The sequence below is a fragment of the Zootoca vivipara genome, chromosome 11, assembly GCF_963506605.1.
Source record: "Zootoca vivipara chromosome 11, rZooViv1.1, whole genome shotgun sequence".
Lineage (NCBI taxonomy): Eukaryota > Metazoa > Chordata > Lepidosauria > Squamata > Lacertidae > Zootoca > Zootoca vivipara.
Window position 1 is genome coordinate 36748565 of NC_083286.1, and position 17872 is coordinate 36766436.

Sequence of the window (17872 nt, forward strand, 5' to 3'; positions counted from 1 at the left end):
TGGGGGGAGGGGCTAGTAGATCACTGCCTTACCTGCACAACTGGTTTGCCCTACCTAGATTTAATAATAATAAAAATAATAGAAGATGATGATGATGACAAAAAGGGAAACTCCTAGCGGCAAAAAGTGGTTCCCCTCAAAGTTGTCATGCCACAGATTTGTTTGTTTATTTTATAAAATAATTGTAAAAACCCTCCAAGTGGTTTACAAAAAGACAAAACAATAAAATGGAGGAAAAATTCACAACCGTACTTTAAAACATACAAAATACCAAAACAGATTAAAATCACCTCAACTTTCTATGCATCTGGGAATCTTTTTAGCAGGCACCAACTGAAGGCCCCTGCTTGATCTGAATAGGTAGGGGGTTCCAAAGGGCAGGTGCTGCCACACTAAACAATCGAGTTCTTATAAAGGCAGAACAGGTATTATGCGGCGCCAATTTGGCCCACCTTCCCTCCTGAATAACATAAAGAGGAGTCTTGCTGGACCAGACCGAAGCCAAATCTTGTCCACCATTCTGTTTCCCATAACAGCTAACAGCCTATAAGAATCCCACAATCAGGGTCTGGGTATCATAACTCTGTCCTCCTCATGCTCCTCAGTGACTGTTCAGAGACATATTGCCGCTACTGGAGGTAGCATATAGGCATGGCGAATAACTATGGATAACCTTATCCTCTCGTTTTGTCTAATCCTCTTTAAAAACTGTCCACACTGGAGGCCACCACTATGTTTTGTGGTAGCAAATACCGTAGCTCATTTACGGCACTGTGCAAAGAATTGCCTGAGGATGAATTTGCAGCTCAGTTTTTATCTCCCGAAATTCCCCTGGGGCAAGGTAGATTTCATACTGGGGGTGCTTTCAGATGGACGTTTTATTGTGAATGGATCCTCTTGTAGCAAGTCCCCACATGATATCATTGGCATCGAAATGCCAGGCCATATTCCCCCAGCCATTAAATCTTCATTTACCCTTTCTGTAGGAAACCCATTAAGTTAAGGCTGGATACTTCTTTCGTTTTCTTTGATGGGGTCCCTATTTCTTCATGCTAGCCATTTAAATGGTAACAGTCCTTTGCGAGATGGTTTGCATTTCTAATTAAAGGGTATAAACTGCATTTCATCTGGGCCAAAGATAATTTGTTGACACGCAAAGCCTTTTGGGGTTGAATGGAGCTTACTCCCAGGCAGCTACGCATACAGTTGCAACCATCCTGATACTTATATGCATGATGCTTATATGTCCTGATGCTCTTTGGTGTGTGTGTACACAACTCTAATACAGTGGTACCTCAGGTTACAAACAGTTCGGGTTACAGACTCTGCTAACCCGGAAGTAGTACCTTGGGTTAAGAACTTTACCTCAGGATGAGAACTTTACCTCAGGATGAGAACAGAAATTGTGTGCCGGTGGCACGGCGGCAGTGGGAGGCCCCATTAGCTAAAGTGATACCTCAGGTTAAGAACGGTTTCAGGTTAAGAACAGACCTCCGGAACGAATTAAGTTCATAACCAGAGGTACCACTGTACAGTAATGGATCAATACAACTGCCTGCATTTGCAGACTTCCCTTAGCAGTGTGGTTATGGGAGCTGTCATGATCGGCTCCTGCGCCTCAGCATGTACCACTACGCCACTGATTAATATAGCAAGGATAAATGGCTTTGCATTACTTACACGTAGTTGAATTAGCCAAATGGATTCTCTGTGTGTGTTGCTTCTGAAGAAGAATGGGAATGTGATTAATGGAAATGACTAACGTGACTTGATAAATGTGTTGCCTGTCTCTGGGAACTCGCCCAAATGATCTCTTATGCTGTGCCCTGAAGTGAGGGTGGCTGTAGCGTTAGTGGTTTTTAAAAATGTAGCTGCAAATTCATCTTCAGCATGAGAGCAAGCTGGATTAGGGATGTGGGAGCAGAAAAGTGAAGTTGTCTTGCCCTTCCACTCTCAAGCACTCAAAGTGTACTTATGACCCAGTTGCGCCAGCTGCTGTGCTGAGGGCAGAACAACATTTTATGGAAAGCAGCTGCCAAGATCAGCGCTTCTAAAGCAATGATGTCAAAACACAAGTAAAAGGGTTTTTTTAATGCAGATTGCATAGTGGGGAAGAGAGGAGGAAATTACACTATATCCCCCACTAAAAGAGACCACAGGCACTCAAAACCACTGAAATTAAGAGCCCAAACCACTGAAGGTTTTTGCCTGGTGTCTAAAAAAAGACAGAGATGGTGCCAGGTAAAAATAAAGGTAAAGGTAAAGGACCCCTGGACGGTTAAGTCCAGTCAAAGGCGAGTATGGAGTTGTGGCGCTCATCTCACTTTCAGGCCGAGGGAGTCGACGTTTGTCCACAGACAGCTTTCCGGGTCATGTGGCCAGCATGACTAAACTGCTTCTGGCACAACGGAACACAACAACAGAAACCAGAGCGCACAGAAATGCTGTTTACCTTCCCACCTCAGCGGTACCTATTTATCTACCGTGTTTCCCACATTTTAAGACACCGTCTTATTGCTTTTTTCTCTCAAAAAACCACGGGGTGGCTTATTTTTGGTGGCATGTCTTATTTTTTTACGGTATTACGGTTTTTACAGCACCTTCAGGTCTTCTTGGCCGGGCCAGGCTGCTGGCTCGGGGCACTGCGCGCCATGCTGCTGGGCTGTCTGAGCGCTGCTGGGCGCTTTGAGCAGCTGGGCGCTCCGCGCGCTCCAGCAACCATTTCTGGGCGGCGGGGCGGCGGTGGCCGGGTGGAGGCGAGGCCGCTGGCTCTGGCGCTCAGCTCTGGGGCTGCTGGGCGCTCCGCGCGCTCCAGCAGCCGTTTCCGGGCGGCGGGATGGCGGCGGCCGGGTGGAGGCGAGGCCGCTGGCTCTGGCGCTCAGCTCCGGGTTGCTGGGCGCTCTGCACGGTCCAGCAGCCGTTTCCGGGGGGCGGGGCGGCGGCAGCCGGGTGCAGGCGAGGCCGCTGGCTCCGGCGCTGCTGGGCGCTCCGCGCGCTCCAGCAGCCGGTTCCGGGCGGCGGGGCGGCGGCAGCCGGGTGCAGGCGAGGCCGCTGGCTCCGGCGCTGCTGGGCGCTCCGTGCGCTCCAGCAGCCGGTTCCGGGCGGCGGAACAGCAGGTCTTCTCCGGGCGGCGGAACAGCAGGTCTCCTCCGGGCGGCGGAACAGCAGGTGCGGGTGGAGGACGCTGAAGGCGACGCGGCTATTGGTGGCTCGTGCGCTCCGCGGGGGGAAGGGAGCGCACGCCGCCTGGCCAGCCGCGTCTTGTTACTGGCGGGTTGGTAGGCCTCCTCGGCCGGTCCAAGCAGAGACCCGACTGCTGGCTCGGCGCTCTGCCTGGCACTGCTGCGCGCTGCGAGCGCTCGGTGCTGCAGCAGCCGCCGGGAGGCTTTAGAGTAAATGCCCTGAGCAGCATGAATTAATGCTACTGGCAATCAAGCAAGGGAGGGGAACTTTTTTTGGCTTGACAGACCCGATCGTTCTTCCCACCCCACACAGTTTGCAAAGCAACAGAGGCCCGGCCGCTGGCTCAGCACTCCGCCCGCACTGCTGCAGGCATGGAGATACACTATGTCTTATTTTCGGGGTATGTCTTATCTTTCGCAAATGCTTAAAATTGCTGCCCTGGCTTACTTTATGACTACGTATTAAAAAGGGGGAAACACGGTATTTGCACTGGCATGCTTTCGAACTGCTAAGTTGGGGACAGCATCCCACAAGCATCCCACAAGCAGGGAGCCACCACAGAAAGGGCCCATTCTCTTGTTATCACACTCTGGGTCTCTAGTGGAGGGGCCACATGGAAAAGGGCCTTAGATGACAATTGCAGGGTCCAGTTTGGTTCACGTGGGGAGAGGTGATCTTTGAGGTATTGAGGCCCTGAGCTGCATGAGGCTTTATACAGTGGTACCTCTACTTACGAATAACTCTACTTACGAATGGAGCTCCGTCCGCCATCTTGGATGCGGTTTAGATAGGATTTTTTCTACTTACAAATTTTTAGATAGGGTTGCTTCGACTTACAAATTTTTTTCTCCCAATGCATTCCTATGGGATTCGGCTTGCATTTTTTTCCGACTTACGAATGTGCGTTCGGAACACATTAAATTCGTAAGTAGAGGTACCACTGTATGTCATAAACAGCACTTTGAATTCAGCCTGGGCACCAAATTGGTAACCAGTGCAGTCATGCCAGAATTGGTGTTATATGTTCGGGTTATCCTTCCCCAGTCAATAATCTGGCCACTGAATTCTGCACCAGTTGCAGCTTCCAAACCATCTTCAAAGGCAGCCCCACATACAACATATTGCAGTAATCCAACCAGAGGTTACCAGAGCATAGACTGCAGATGCTAGGCTATCCCTATCCAGATAGGGGCACAGCTGGGGCACCAGGCAAAGCTGATGGAGAAGACACTCAGTGTCACCAAGGCTATATGAGTCTTAAGCTACAGGAATGGATCTAGAAGTACCACCAGGCTAGGTGCCCCCTCCAATAGAATCCACAGGAGACTTTGGCTGTCACATAATGCTGCCAATCTGTAGCAAAAAGCATCCAGAAAGTCAAGGTCAAGTCAAGGTTAGGTGCAAGAGGTCAGATCCAGGGTGAAATGTAATCTGGGTGCAACTGAGGAGATGTGCTAGAAATTCACTTCCCAAGATGTAGTGCTGGCTGCCAGCATGGATGGCTTTAAAAAGAAATTCATGGAGGATAAGGCTACACGTGGCTACTTACCACAACGGCTTTGCTCTGCTTTCACGGTAGGAGGCAGTAAGACTGCAGTTGCTGGGAATTGGGGAGAGCACTGTTGCTTTCAGATCCTTCTTGCAAGCTTCCCATAGGGATCTGACTGGTCACTGTGAGAACAGGATGCTGGACTAGATGGGCCATTGGCCTGATCCATCAGGCTCTTCTTATGTTCTGATGCTAAGTGGATTTGGCACACTTGAACAACAAATCACCTCCCCAAATAAATCTAACTTTCTTGCACTAAGGAAAGAGAGAGGAAAATGCACTGGAAAGCATGGCATAACAGTTGTGTTATAACCTCCCTGCCAGCAGATCATCATGAATTCTCAATAAACCTTGGATGCCGTATAACCTTCCTACAAACTTGATGCAAACAAATCAGGACGAATACTTAACAAACAAGTGACCCTAAAGTTCTCTGGTTTCCATACAGTATGTAGCTCAGCCACTGGCTTGGATGCAGTTCTGATTTTGAAGGAAATTGCTCAACTGAATTGGTGGGACTTGACTGTCTGCCAGAGCCAAAGCTGACCGGCCTCATATCATCCTACGCTGGGAGGTTTGCTTCATTCAAAATAAAACACAGAAGACGTGTCAGTGAGGCATGAGACACTGATTGATTGCAGCAGGTCTGGGCAATCTGTTCGGCAGTGAGCACTGCATTAAAAAGTGTGAAGATTTGCTGCTATTGCTGTACCTGGTCAATATTTCTTCTAGTTAAAAGCAATAACTCTTATCCTAGTACATATTGCAGGGATAGGAGAGAGGCAGTGGACAAGGAGCCAGGAGACTTCTGTGTATAATGCAGCAGAAATACTGTTCCTGTCAACATATTTGTTTAGGAATTCTCTCTCACCTTTCTTTCTCCGCTGTTTAAATTTAAGAGTCTAAAACAGATCCAAAACAATGGTTTGTCTCTATTCAAGCAACAAGAACCTGGTTTCTAGTTGGGTTAACATTTTCCCATAGCTTTCATGTTTTAACTGAAACACCTTAGATTAATGTAGGTAGGTATCCAACTCTGAAAGGCAAGTATTCTGGCCATGTGGCCTACTTTACAGAGGACACTTCTCTCTTTGAAGGAGTCCTCTGTCTGAAGGGTTGTCCAGTTTAAAGATGAGGAACCACAAAAAGGGAGAGCAGGGACTTTGAAGTTGCCCATTAACTTTTAGTGCCTTGATATCAGAGTGAGCAGGCACATAGACATAATAATAATAATAATAATAATAATAATAATAATAATAATAATAATAATATAATGTATTATTTATACCCTGCCCACCTGGCTGGGTTTCCCCAGCCACTCTGGGCGGATTCCAACCGAATATTAAAAACAGTACAGCATCAAACATTAAAAATTCCCTAAACAGGGCCGCCTTCAGTTGTCTTCTAAAAGTAAAATAGTTGCTTATTGCCTTGACATCTGCCTTGACACTATGGTGAGAGGTACTATATTTCTATTGAAAAACACATCTTTGCACCCTTCTGATTTGAAATCTGCCACCGAGTGTCTAACATTCCAAAATATTTAAAAGGTTCTGTTAGTGCATCTCCAAGGGTTTTGGATGAAATGGGCTATTCCTTCCAGTCTGATGTTCAAACTGGCTTCAACACAGAAACATATATACATACATGATTTTATTAGTAAGCTGCTTTTTTCAAAGTTCAAACCATGCTCAAGGTGGCTTACAACATGAAAAACACACGTAACTACAACATAACAAAAGTAGTCATAAGCAATAAATAAAACATTAAAAAATACAAAGCCATACTAAACAATTGGTTAGTGGACTACAGGGTACAGCAAGGTTCTGGCTGGTCTGCCATGGTGTTAAATATGTTGTTGTTGTTGTTTAGTCGTTTAGTCGTGTCCGACTCTTCGTGACCCCATGGACCATAGCACGCCAGGCACTCCTGTCTTGCACTGCCTCCCGCAGTTTGGTCAAACTCATGTTCGTAGCTTCGAGAACACTGTCCAACCATCTTGTCCTCTGTCGTCCCCTTCTCCTAGTGCCCTCAATCTTTCCCAACATCAGGGTCTTTTCCAAGGATTCTTCTCTTCTCATGAGTGTTAAATATATATCTATATAAAACTGCTGAGCGAGGTATCAAGAGACATGGGTTGCAGAGTCATCAGTATGCCGATAACAAACGCTTTTGCTCATTTTCATCTGATGCTGGGGGAGGCAGTAGAAAGCCTGTTTGATAGCTGTGAAGGTCTGTAGGTAGAAGAAGCTGTAATATAATCCTGGCAAAGCAGGAGTATGTTGGTAGAGGGAACATCTCATTCAGGTTTGGGTTTACAGTCTGCCTTTGAAAGGGTTGCCCTCCTCCTGAAAGGCCAAGTACATTGTGACCAGTGGTGTAGGAAGGGGTGGGTGGTGGGTGCGGACCGCCCTGGGTGTCATCACCGAGGGGGGGTGACAAAATGGCAAAAAAACATGTATGTTAAAAATGCGGCTGGGCACAAACAGGTCCGCCCACAGTGGACTCCTTCATCAGAGCCTGGCTCCACACCAGAAGGTGCTGTGCCTTGGCTGTAGCGCTTGTGCCTGGCGCAGTTCTGCCCTGCGCCAGGGGAGAAGAGCAGGCGAGGGGATGGCAGTGCTGCTGCCCACGTTCCACACCTCACGCCAGGCACCAGCAGCTCTTCTGACCTAGCGGTAGAGAGAGCAGCCCTCCTCAGCCGTGGCGAGGCGCACCCAGCCACAGGAGCTCTATTGCCGGGTCAGGTGGCAGAGAGCAGAATGGTCAGTGGCAATGCTACTGCCCACCCTCCTTGGCGTTGGCACCTCGCGCCCAGCTGAAGTAGCTCCGTTGCCGTGTCATGTCTGATCCAGTATCGGAGAGCAGGGGGAGAGTGAACAGCAGGGGGAGAGTGAACAGCAGGGGGAGAGTGAACAGCAACTGTGGTGCGTGGGAGGGCACCCGGCACACTTCACCCTTCTCGGGGACACGCCCCATGTGCCCGCTCTGGGCAGCACGGGCATAAGCGCCGTCGCTGTCCATGACCCAACAACCCTATTGGATGTGCAAGGGGTGCCTTTTTCAACTTTGCTAATAACCCTCAGGGTCCCTTCCAACTCTATACAGTTCTATGAAAATCAGTCCTTACACCAACCATTCAGGCCCTAGTGAGTCTCAGATTGGACTACTATAACATGCTCTATTTTGGGCTGCTCTTCAAAGGTGCTCCAAAATTTCAACTACTACACTGGCTGCCAGTGTCAGTTTCTTTCCCTATGTTCTTCCCCACATTCTCTGATAATTATCTGAGGCCCTAGTCCGAATCCCTTGATCTTACAAGACACAGCTGATGGAAATCTGACCAGGGCATTCTCTTGTGGAGTGTATTGACAAACGAGGTGCATGAGCCTCTGTCACTTTATGGCTTCAGGCAGCATCTATTCCAAAGGGCCTGCTGGATCAGGCCAATGGCCCATCTAGTCCAGCATCCTCTTCTTACACCTGAATGCCTGTGGGAAACCCTGATTGACAGCTGATTGTCTGATGCTTGGCTTTGCTGGAATTGTTGTTGTGGTTTTGTGGTTTTTATTTTTTTATTATGAGGGTTTAATTAGAGGATTTAAAAATAACACATTGCTGTTGCATTATAACTTGTTAGCTGCCTTGCATTCCTTAGAAAGTAGGCAGGGTGTAGGTTTTTTATTATTGAATAAATAAAAATTCTTTTTCATGAGATCACACTTAACAGTCAGTGCTATAACGTGCTGTAATAGAAAATAATAATAATAAACTTGTAATTGATATATTTTAATCTTCTGCGATTGTGTTTTAAATAATAATAAGGTTATAGTTTCTTAAAATCTGTTGTTTTTTTTAGCAGTTTAAAAAGCCTTAACCAGCATGAAGAGGTAAAATCAGATGCCATGGATGCTATTCATAGTGAAGATAGTGCACAGACCTGGGAGACAAGTTCAAGTAGATGTTCCACATCCCAAGCCTCAGAAACTAGTGCTACATCTGGTGTTTATAGTATGGAAAACTCCTACGTGGAAGGTCCTCCAGGGAAATCTATATCCTTGATGGATGGAGGAAAGATGGTACAGAAAAGAACAAGGAACTCGCCATATCAGGTGCCCCTGTTTCCAAATGAGAAAATGGGCCCACACAATGAAAAATGTGGCTTTTCTGGAAGGCCAACAGAAGCAAAAGCTTTGGAAAGAGAATTAGATCCTGCTGATCCACAGCCATGGACCCTTCAAGTGCAACCTTCAAAGATAAAAAACTATTTGGTACAAATTACACAGGAAGTGGTGGATCCACTGCCAGAAGAAAAAGAAAATGTTTTCATGAAAAAGGCAGAGCTGCCCCTCGAAGGAACGGTAAGAGCTAAGATTCAGCTACTCACTGCAGCATTGGAAGAAAGAAATAAAAAGATTTTCCGGCGAGTGAACAATATAGATTTGCCTCCGCCTACGGTTGTTGTAATCAGGAAGCCAAGAGAACCACCCAAAAAATTCACCAGGCAAACCATGTTCCAGGCATCTTTAAAGCATCTTGAACAACAAGCCACCATTAAGAATGACCAGAAGGAAATCCTACATCTCAAGCGTATGCAGACAATGCTTGCAAAGTCTGTTCCCCGTAACAGAGATGAGGAGCGAGTGCGGCGATCTTTTCTGCCTGAATCTCTGGATAAGGCTTCCAAAATGGTACCACCAACTTCACCGCTCTGTCCTGACAAAGCAAAGAAGCTGGACACTGAATCACATCCCCCTGCCACGCGAATGACAGCCCCAGAACAGGCAAGGTTTGCTTCACCAGATCGTCATGAAAGATTGGAGAAAAGGGGAAAACAATCTCAGCTTTCTAATACTGCAAATACTGTGTCAGAAAAGTTGCCCAGCCTCCTTGTTGAAACAGAGGAAGAGGAGGAGGCAGCAGAGGAAATACAGCCTCCTCCAATTGTTTCTACCAAACCCTTTTCCCAGCCTGCTACCGGTAATGAAGCAGAGAATCAGGATGACTCAACTTTCTCTAAGCTATCAGAATCTGCACCTCAGGATGTGCAGTACCCAAATAGTATTGCTGCTGAGCAGTATGAGTCCCAAGATTCTCTTTTTCCTGAAATCAGAAACCCAGATATTGGCTTACCAATCCCATCACAATTTGAGATCAAAGATTCAGGCTTGTTGCATTCTGCTGAAGAGGCAGGGAGGCAAGACGTCCTTATTTGCTCACCTGAACTCGCAGAGCCTGTGCCTGAGCAGGCAAAATCACCTCCTCCAGTTAGTGAAAGAGAAACGCAAGAAAAGAAACAGCTGGAGGCGGAATATTCAAAGAAAGAAGAGGCGCAGGAGCAATCAACCCCACTTTTGCAAGCAGAGCCGGCACATTTGACGTATTCGTTGAAAGAATGGGAAGTTGGGGAAGCTGAAACGGCACCCAATTTATCTTCTGCAGCTAGCAGAATAGAAACACAGGAATCTCAGAGTGATTCCTGTGAAGTTGCAGAGGAACATATTGGACTTTCACAGCCCACACACTTCATGGGTGAAGCCAAGAAAAGAGAAAAAGAGCACCTGGAACCAGATTTGGCCAAGGAAGCTGTTGAGACACAGGTATTTGTGACTGCATCACTACAGCCAGAACAGTCAGATGCACAGCACGCAAGTGAAATTAAAAATCAGACAGCACAGCCAGGATCTCAGTGGCTGGAGTCTTCACTCCCTATTCCTGAAGCACAGAGAGAGGAAATCCAGCAACACTCTCTAGCATGTGCACAGTCAGAAAGCGAACATCCAGTCATCTCTGAACCTATAAAGGCAACACAGGGATTTGAACTCTTGGAGACACTGCATCTCAAAGGTAAAGAAGTCAGTGCAAACTCTCCTGCTGAAGCACTCGACTCTTCAGAGCAACTGTCATCTGTTTCATCTGCTGAGAAGGTCGAAATGCTGGAGACTCAGCAGCCTTTACTAGAAACTGTAACACTGTTTTCAGAGCAGCTATGCTCTGTTTTATCCTACCCAACAGAGAAAATGGAGAAAAAAGACAGCCTGCCTTGTTCTCCCGAGACAGCTGCTGAAATAGCAGAAGCATCACTTCCCACTGCTACCTTCCAAACGGCTGAAGTAACAAAAGTAGAAGTTCATCCCTTGTCTCCCACAGAAGTTCCATCAGAAGAATCAGTGTCTATTTCAAGAGAGCCGGATGTTGCCATAGATAGGAAAACAACTCAGCTGGTTTCGCCTATATCTGTAGAACCTCCAAGTGAAGCATCTGTTCTTCTACCCCAAGAAGCAGCAAAAGAAGAAAACCAGCAAAGGCCACCTTCAGATGCAAAGCTGACTTCTGAGGACCAAGATGAGGAAGGCCAGCAAGATGGTTGGTTTCCTTTATTTGCAACCACACAGTTTGAACCAGGACATTTAACTGAATGTGAATCAACAATCCAGAGCATTGAACAGGATTCCTCTGCATCGTTTCTGTTAGAAGAAGCAACTGCACTGCATTCTGTTGATGATGCGGATAAGAAAGAGAGGCATCCTGACAAATCCATCACTGAGCCTTCACTTCATCCTGTATTCATGCCAGAAAAACAAGGGAGGACGGAGTCAGAGATTGAGCAAACGACTCATCAGTTATCACATACAGTTCTTCCAATGGAATCAAGTAAACTGCAGTCAGTGGAGGAAATGGGGGTCAATGAGATCAAGCCTCATTTATCTGCAACTGGACAAGTTTTATCCCAGTCAGTTTATTTGACAGAACCACAGGAAGACCAGTGTGTTGCTGCAGCAGCAGCAGCCGCCGCCCTTGAATCTGGTTCTTTAAGTATACCATACACGGAGGCTGAAGTAGAGAAATGCGACACTACAGAACCAGTATCAAAAGAGGTGACATATCAGGCTATTCAGGCTGTCACTGCAGAAATGGAACAAGGCTATCTGAAAGTGTCACACATCGTATCTGAATCAGAAAAACATTTTGGGGCACCTTTCCCAGCTCAGAACAACACAGAGGAAGGAAACCTTCAGTCACACAAGTTTGTGTCTCCAGAATCAGAAGATGAACACTTCATCTCATCAGAAAGAGAAGAATCTGAATTTTATCCACTCTTAACTCCAACACCTGAATTGGGATATCCTATTGCTGGTTCAGAAACACAGGAGAGCCAAAGCTATTTATCTGATGCATTAAATGAGGCATTAAATGCATTAAATGAGCAGCCAAGCTATTCTTCCTCAGTTCTTGAGGATAAAGCCAAGATAGAAGAAAACCAAACTCCCTTTCCTGAAACTCCAAAAATGGCGCCAGATGAGTCACTGTCCTTTGCAGCCTTCCTCATTAGTGAAGCCAAGCAAGAGCCGCTTGTGTCACCTGTGGACACAAAGATGACACCAAAAGAATCAAATTCCACCCCAGAAGATTTTGTTTCTGAGGAAGTAAAGGAAATAGCCCCTCCTTCCTCACCTTTATCCTCAGAACAACTTTCTAAGGAAGTAATTTCATCATATGCTGCTGCTGAAGAAGAGAACCAAGATCAGTCTCATTCACTTCTGAGGGAAGAGTCAAAACATCTGGATGCTGGAGGAGCAGATGTGCAAGGCAGTCAGTCTCATTTGCTTGTTGCAGCACAGCCTGAAGCAAGGAGCCAGGACATTGAGCTGTATTGCCCCCAAACAGCAGAATCAGAGCTAGAAGATTTGACCTTGCTGAATTCTACTGAAGAGATCCAGAAGCAAGAAATTCCCCTATATTCACCATCTGTACATGAAGAAGTATTGCATCACAAGGAAGAAAGAGAAAACCAAGGACCAGTAATTTTGGGCACTGAACAGACTAAGGAGGAAGATGCTCCTCTAAAGTCACCTGTCCTGCCACAGGAGTTGGAACACCTACATTCACTGCAGTCAGTAAAAGAACCCCAGATGGAAAGGGCTGAGACTTACTCTTCTGCAGCTGTTCAAGATTCATTGCAGCTTCTTGGTGAGACAGGATCACAGGAAGGTCAGGGCTACTTTTATAAAACTGCAGAAGTGGATTCTGGAGTTTCTAAGTTATCAGAGCTGACGGTTGCAGGAATGGAGCAAGAAATCCAGGTACCAAAGACTGACGCTGTCAGGTTAGAGCGCAAACAGTCTGCTTTGTCAGCACAGCAAAATGAGAAAGTCCAGCATCCACTGGTTACTGCATCACTGGATCTGGAACATTTAGGCTCATCTTATTCCACAGAAACACAGTTCCCAGGAGAGCCACTACCAGATGCATCTCTTCTCACTGAGAAAGCAGAGGAGCAGGATTTTCTTTCACAACCAGTGTCAGTCTCACCATCATCTGTATTGGATCAATCCAGCTCTGCTTCACTGGATCTAATTGCAGAGGTTGAGGAACAAGAGGCCAAGCACCCTCCCGAAGTAGCTAACGTGATGCCAGAAGAACCCTTGTCTTTTGCAGCCTTCCTCCTTGCTGAGGCAAAGGAAATACATACCTCTTTGACCTCAGAAAAAGAGAATCTAGACAGTCAGCCTCCTCTCAAGGAAGCTGATTTGTTAATAGCAAGATCAGAAAGCATTTCAACTAGCCCCCCCGAGACAAATGTAACTATTAAGGAAGTAACTGAGCTTCCTCCAACACGTTTTGAAGTGGAACAGTTTGTTAGTAAACCTGAAGCAGATTTTACTTACCGAGATGAAAGGGAAAATATTTCTGAGACTCCTACGTTACCTAATTTAATTCCAAATGAGCCTTCTGATGCTGTAATGCCAGAGCCCATAAATGATATTTTAACACACAACTTGCATTCATCACATATGACTGACAACAAGACAATACTAATTAGCGCTGAAGACTTTTCAAAAACAGAAGAAATCAAGTCTTTGCCTAGTGCAGAGATAACTTTGAAAGAGCCTGAAAAGGAATTAAAAGATCACAAGAAACTGAGGGAGGAAGCCATACCTGCTGTTGAACTTGGTCAAGGAAAAGAGATTTCTGAAGGTAACGGGGTAGTGAATATTCATGCTGCTCCACTCAATTCTTCAGCTGATAAAGAAGAAGAGAAGCATATGCCAGAGAGATTTGAATACCTGGAAACAGCTGCATTGCAGAAAAGAAAACCGTTCCGTGATGCTGGAGATATGGCTGTTGACCAGGAACTTTCAAGGTGCAAAATAAGTGTAAAAACGTCAGAAGGCATAGATGAGGACAATCATGAAAATAAAGAAATCAAATCAAATGAACTTGTAAAGGAAAAGGGGGTCCAGGAAAGTGTAGAAATGAAAAGGGAAGTTTCTATTGTTCAAGAAAGCAATGAAGATGGTGGTGTAAATGATAACAGTATAGATCACATTGAAAAGCATACTGTCGTTGATGAGACCGGCTTCATCCAGACAGGAAAGGAACAATCTTTTAAGGAAGTACAGAGGCAATTTGAAGTTAACATAGAAAATTCTGCAACACTTCCAACTGTAGGTACAAAAAATATTTCAGAGTTTTCTTCGCTAGAAAGAGACTTGGATGAAGGTTTCAATAGAATGGCCAAGAAGGGTCAAGAAGACCCTTCAACAATATTAATCAAAGGTGAAATAATTGATACTGTTAGGGGAAAGGATGAAAACACAGAGGATAAGCTTAACGTAGCAGGTGAACCCCTATTTATCACACAAAAAGATGTGCTAGCTCAATCTCCATTAATTTCTTTACCTGCCACTGAAGTCAATCCTGAGCTTCTTGAGGTGCCACCTACTTTGGCATTTTTATATAAAGATCTCTATGAAGAAGCTGTGGAAAAACCTAAGGAAGATAGCCATAAATATCCATCAAATGAAGAGACTGAGAATCCTGACGTATCCTTTCACATCAGAGGCCCTACTCGAGAGGATGGTACCGGAATGTGCTTTGAAAGGGATGTTTCTAAAGATGACACTCCAACTTTGGAAGAATCCCAGGAGAAACAAGTTCTAAAAGATAAAACTATTAACGAACAAGCTTTAACCCTACAAAGAGTTTCAAAATGTGCAGATGAACCAAGTGAAAAGAAGCCTCAGTCTCTTCACATTCTAACTGAAGCACATGCTGAAACGGAGGTCTCGTCACCAAGGGGAATGGGGGAACGATTGGATGATGCATTGGTAGATAGACCAGCTGAGATCATGAGTGACATAAAAGTTGGAAATGGTCAGCCCACAAATGAAATTCTTTTGGGAAGTGAGCTCTTTGGTTCAGATGTAAGTAATGAGGAACTCGGTCAGAGAAGAAAAGAGGAATCCTTGGGCTTTGAAAGGGATGTATCTAAAGCTGATGGTCCAAATTTGGAAGAATCCCAGAAGGAACAGGTTCTAAAAGACGAGCCTAGGACTATAAAAGCCTTAAATCAAGCAAGAGTTTCAAAAGGTGAATATGAATCAGATGACAAGGAGCCTCAGCCTGTTTACATTCTAGCTGAAACACATGTGGAAACAGAGGACGTGTCTCCAAAGGGAATTTTGGAGGGTTTGAATGATGGATTGATAGACAGGCCAGTTGAGATCATGGGTGACATAAAAGTTGAAACTTGCCAGCCCACACATGCAGTTCCTTTTGGAAGTGGGCTCTTTGGTTCAGGTGCAAGTAATGATGACAGCAGTCAAAGAAGTGCAGAAGAATCCTTGCCTGAAGAAACAGGCCAAGCATTACCAGAAGAAACGAGCGATGAGGAGTCTTGTCCAATACTTGATTATGCAGCAAGTGTCTTTGAAAATGCAACATCTGTGCGAGATGAATCAGAGGAAGTTGCTTGTTTTGCAATTGGCCGAAACCAGCAATCTGAAATAACAGATGCTCATGAAATGGATAATGTGGTTGTACCAAAACCTGATGAAGAAAGCAGCCAATCTCATGCAGCATCCCACCACCATGTTAGCCCTCCCTGGCAAAGTGAGGGACAACCAGAAGACCAGTTAATAGCACAGGATACACAACCTTTAGACCATAAACATATTCTCTGTAGGGACACTGAGGGACAAACATCTGAAAAAAGAGTTGGAGAAAATATTGTGGGTGATTTAACGGAGTCCAACAGAGAAGCAGCATACCAACCACCACCTGAAGCAATATCCGACAAGCCTTTTGGGGAACTGGACTACTCTCTGTTGTCACATGATTTTGATACCTATCCATTATATTCAATTAAAGAGGAAGAGTCCAGTGACATTGATGAAGATCTAGCTGAGCTCATGGACTACGAAGTGGTTAGCCGAGATGATGTCTTTGAGGAAGAAACATCATCAGAAGTGGTTCATGAAGAGCTGCTGTTTGATGACAGAAAATCCTCAGACCGCATTAGTGATAGTTATGAATTTGTGAATGAAAGAGAGGCAAATACGTACGCTGAGGGAGAAGAATTTCAATTGATGGGTCTCGACAAGCTACCAAGAAATGTTCCAGAAACTGAAGTCCTACAGAAAGAATCAGATCATGAACCGTTAGATAGTTATTGCCGCCAGTGTAAATGTCCCATCTCTGCTGAGGACAAGCTTTCTGGGGAGCATAAAGAGCACACTGTGACAAACCTGGACACAGCTGTGACTGAATTAAAGGTAAGCAATTAACATTTTTTGAATTACAGCCCTGTGTTCTCATTGAAACTGATGCTTAACTGGGGGTGCTTCACTGAACGATGTAAGATACATTGCAGGATCAGGCAAGCCAATAAAGGTTAGTGACCTAATATAGGCAGGTTGCATTTGGTAACATCCAATGTTAGTCATAAACAGGCTAAGATTAAGGCCATTGATTTTCAATGGATCTACTTTGATTATGACCAACATTGGATATCACCCATCGTGTTTAATTTGTCTCACAGTTGTCTCTGAGGAAGAGCAATTCTGCTTGGAAACACACCAGGCGCAACAGCATTAATGAAAGTGTTTTCACAATTAAACTATATTCTTAGCCCCTTGTGTGGGAGGGGTCACCTCTTTTTTTCTGGCTGGAAAGAATGCAAATACAAAAGAAAAACCATCCCTTGTGCCAGGACCTCCACTCTGATCAAAATTAGTCAAAATTAGCTTGGTGGTCCAATGATGGCTTTCGTGCATTGCATCTGCTTTGGCCCTTAGTTTGGAATTTTAAAGTCATATTTGCAGAACTGGTCCAAGACGTTTTCCTGCCTGAGCTGAAGGAAAAGACGCCCGCCCCCTCCCCACCATTCTACATCCATAATCCAGCCAGGTGGGACATTGAGTCTTCCTTCAGCACTGCTGATTGGGCAGCATCCTCCACTGTACTTCTGTACAGTGCAGGGGGAAGTGAGTGGGGCTGCTAACACCACTCCACCCCAGCATGAGTTGCCTACCGTGTCTTTCTTTTTCTGCCTAATGGTATGGTGGTTCTGCCTAGTTCTAAATAAGCACTTTGACTCCTTGTTGGTCGTCTAGAATATAGGTAACTGGTTGGCTTTCTCTAATATACAGACTTCACTGTGATGCCTCCTCAGATTAACCAGATCTTGAGTATCTCTATTTAAAAAGCCATTGATTAGGATCCAAATAACAGCACAATTACTCATGCAGGGGCAAGGAGGGTCTTTGCATCAGCACTGATTCAGCACCAGGGCCCTGGTTGTGCATGGGAAATCACATTTGAAACTGAGGGGGCTTTCAAGAGCAGAATGTAGGCAGGCTAGCATTTGTATGTACATTTTACAGATGAGGGATAGAGGCTGAAAAAAAAAAGAATGGCTTGCCTACCATGCCCTTTCATGACGTTTGACTCAAATGAACAGTTTTTGTTTTTTAAAGGGTGAAATCCATTGATATACATAGCCAAATTCCCATTTTAATAGAGCCTCCTTCTCAGTATATAGAGAATCATACTACAACTGTGAAAGATAAGCAGTTGCTAAGAATATCAAAGAAGTCACATGCCTCCATTTCATTCCCTAGAGTGGTTTCTTCAAAGGACTTGAGCATGTCCCATGACATCATCCCCTGGCTCTGTAACTTGGAGAGGGAGCCAGGAATGAAATCTAGCCTTCATGTGATCTGCTTCACCAAGAATAAGATGGCTTCGATCCTTGACCACTGTGTCTCATTTCCACTATCCACAATGTTACTGAGTTCTTTGGTGCTCAGACAACAGAACTCTCACTGCTTCAGCTTTCGTCAGCTATGCAATATG

General features: G+C 45.3%; 1 protein-coding gene across 2 annotated transcripts in view; it reads left to right on the top strand.

Annotated features, from left to right (window-relative positions):
* Nucleotides 1–17872, top strand: part of CMYA5 (cardiomyopathy associated 5) — a 54311-nt gene that overhangs the window by 1922 nt on the left and 34517 nt on the right. Inside the window, exon 2 of one of the 2 annotated variants that reach the window (XM_035099997.2) lies at nucleotides 8592–16290. In XM_035099997.2, the coding sequence (XP_034955888.2) occupies nucleotides 8592–16290 (7699 nt within the window). The remainder of the gene's footprint in view (nucleotides 1–8591; nucleotides 16291–17872) is intronic. The other variant, XM_035099998.2, reaches the window with a different exon arrangement.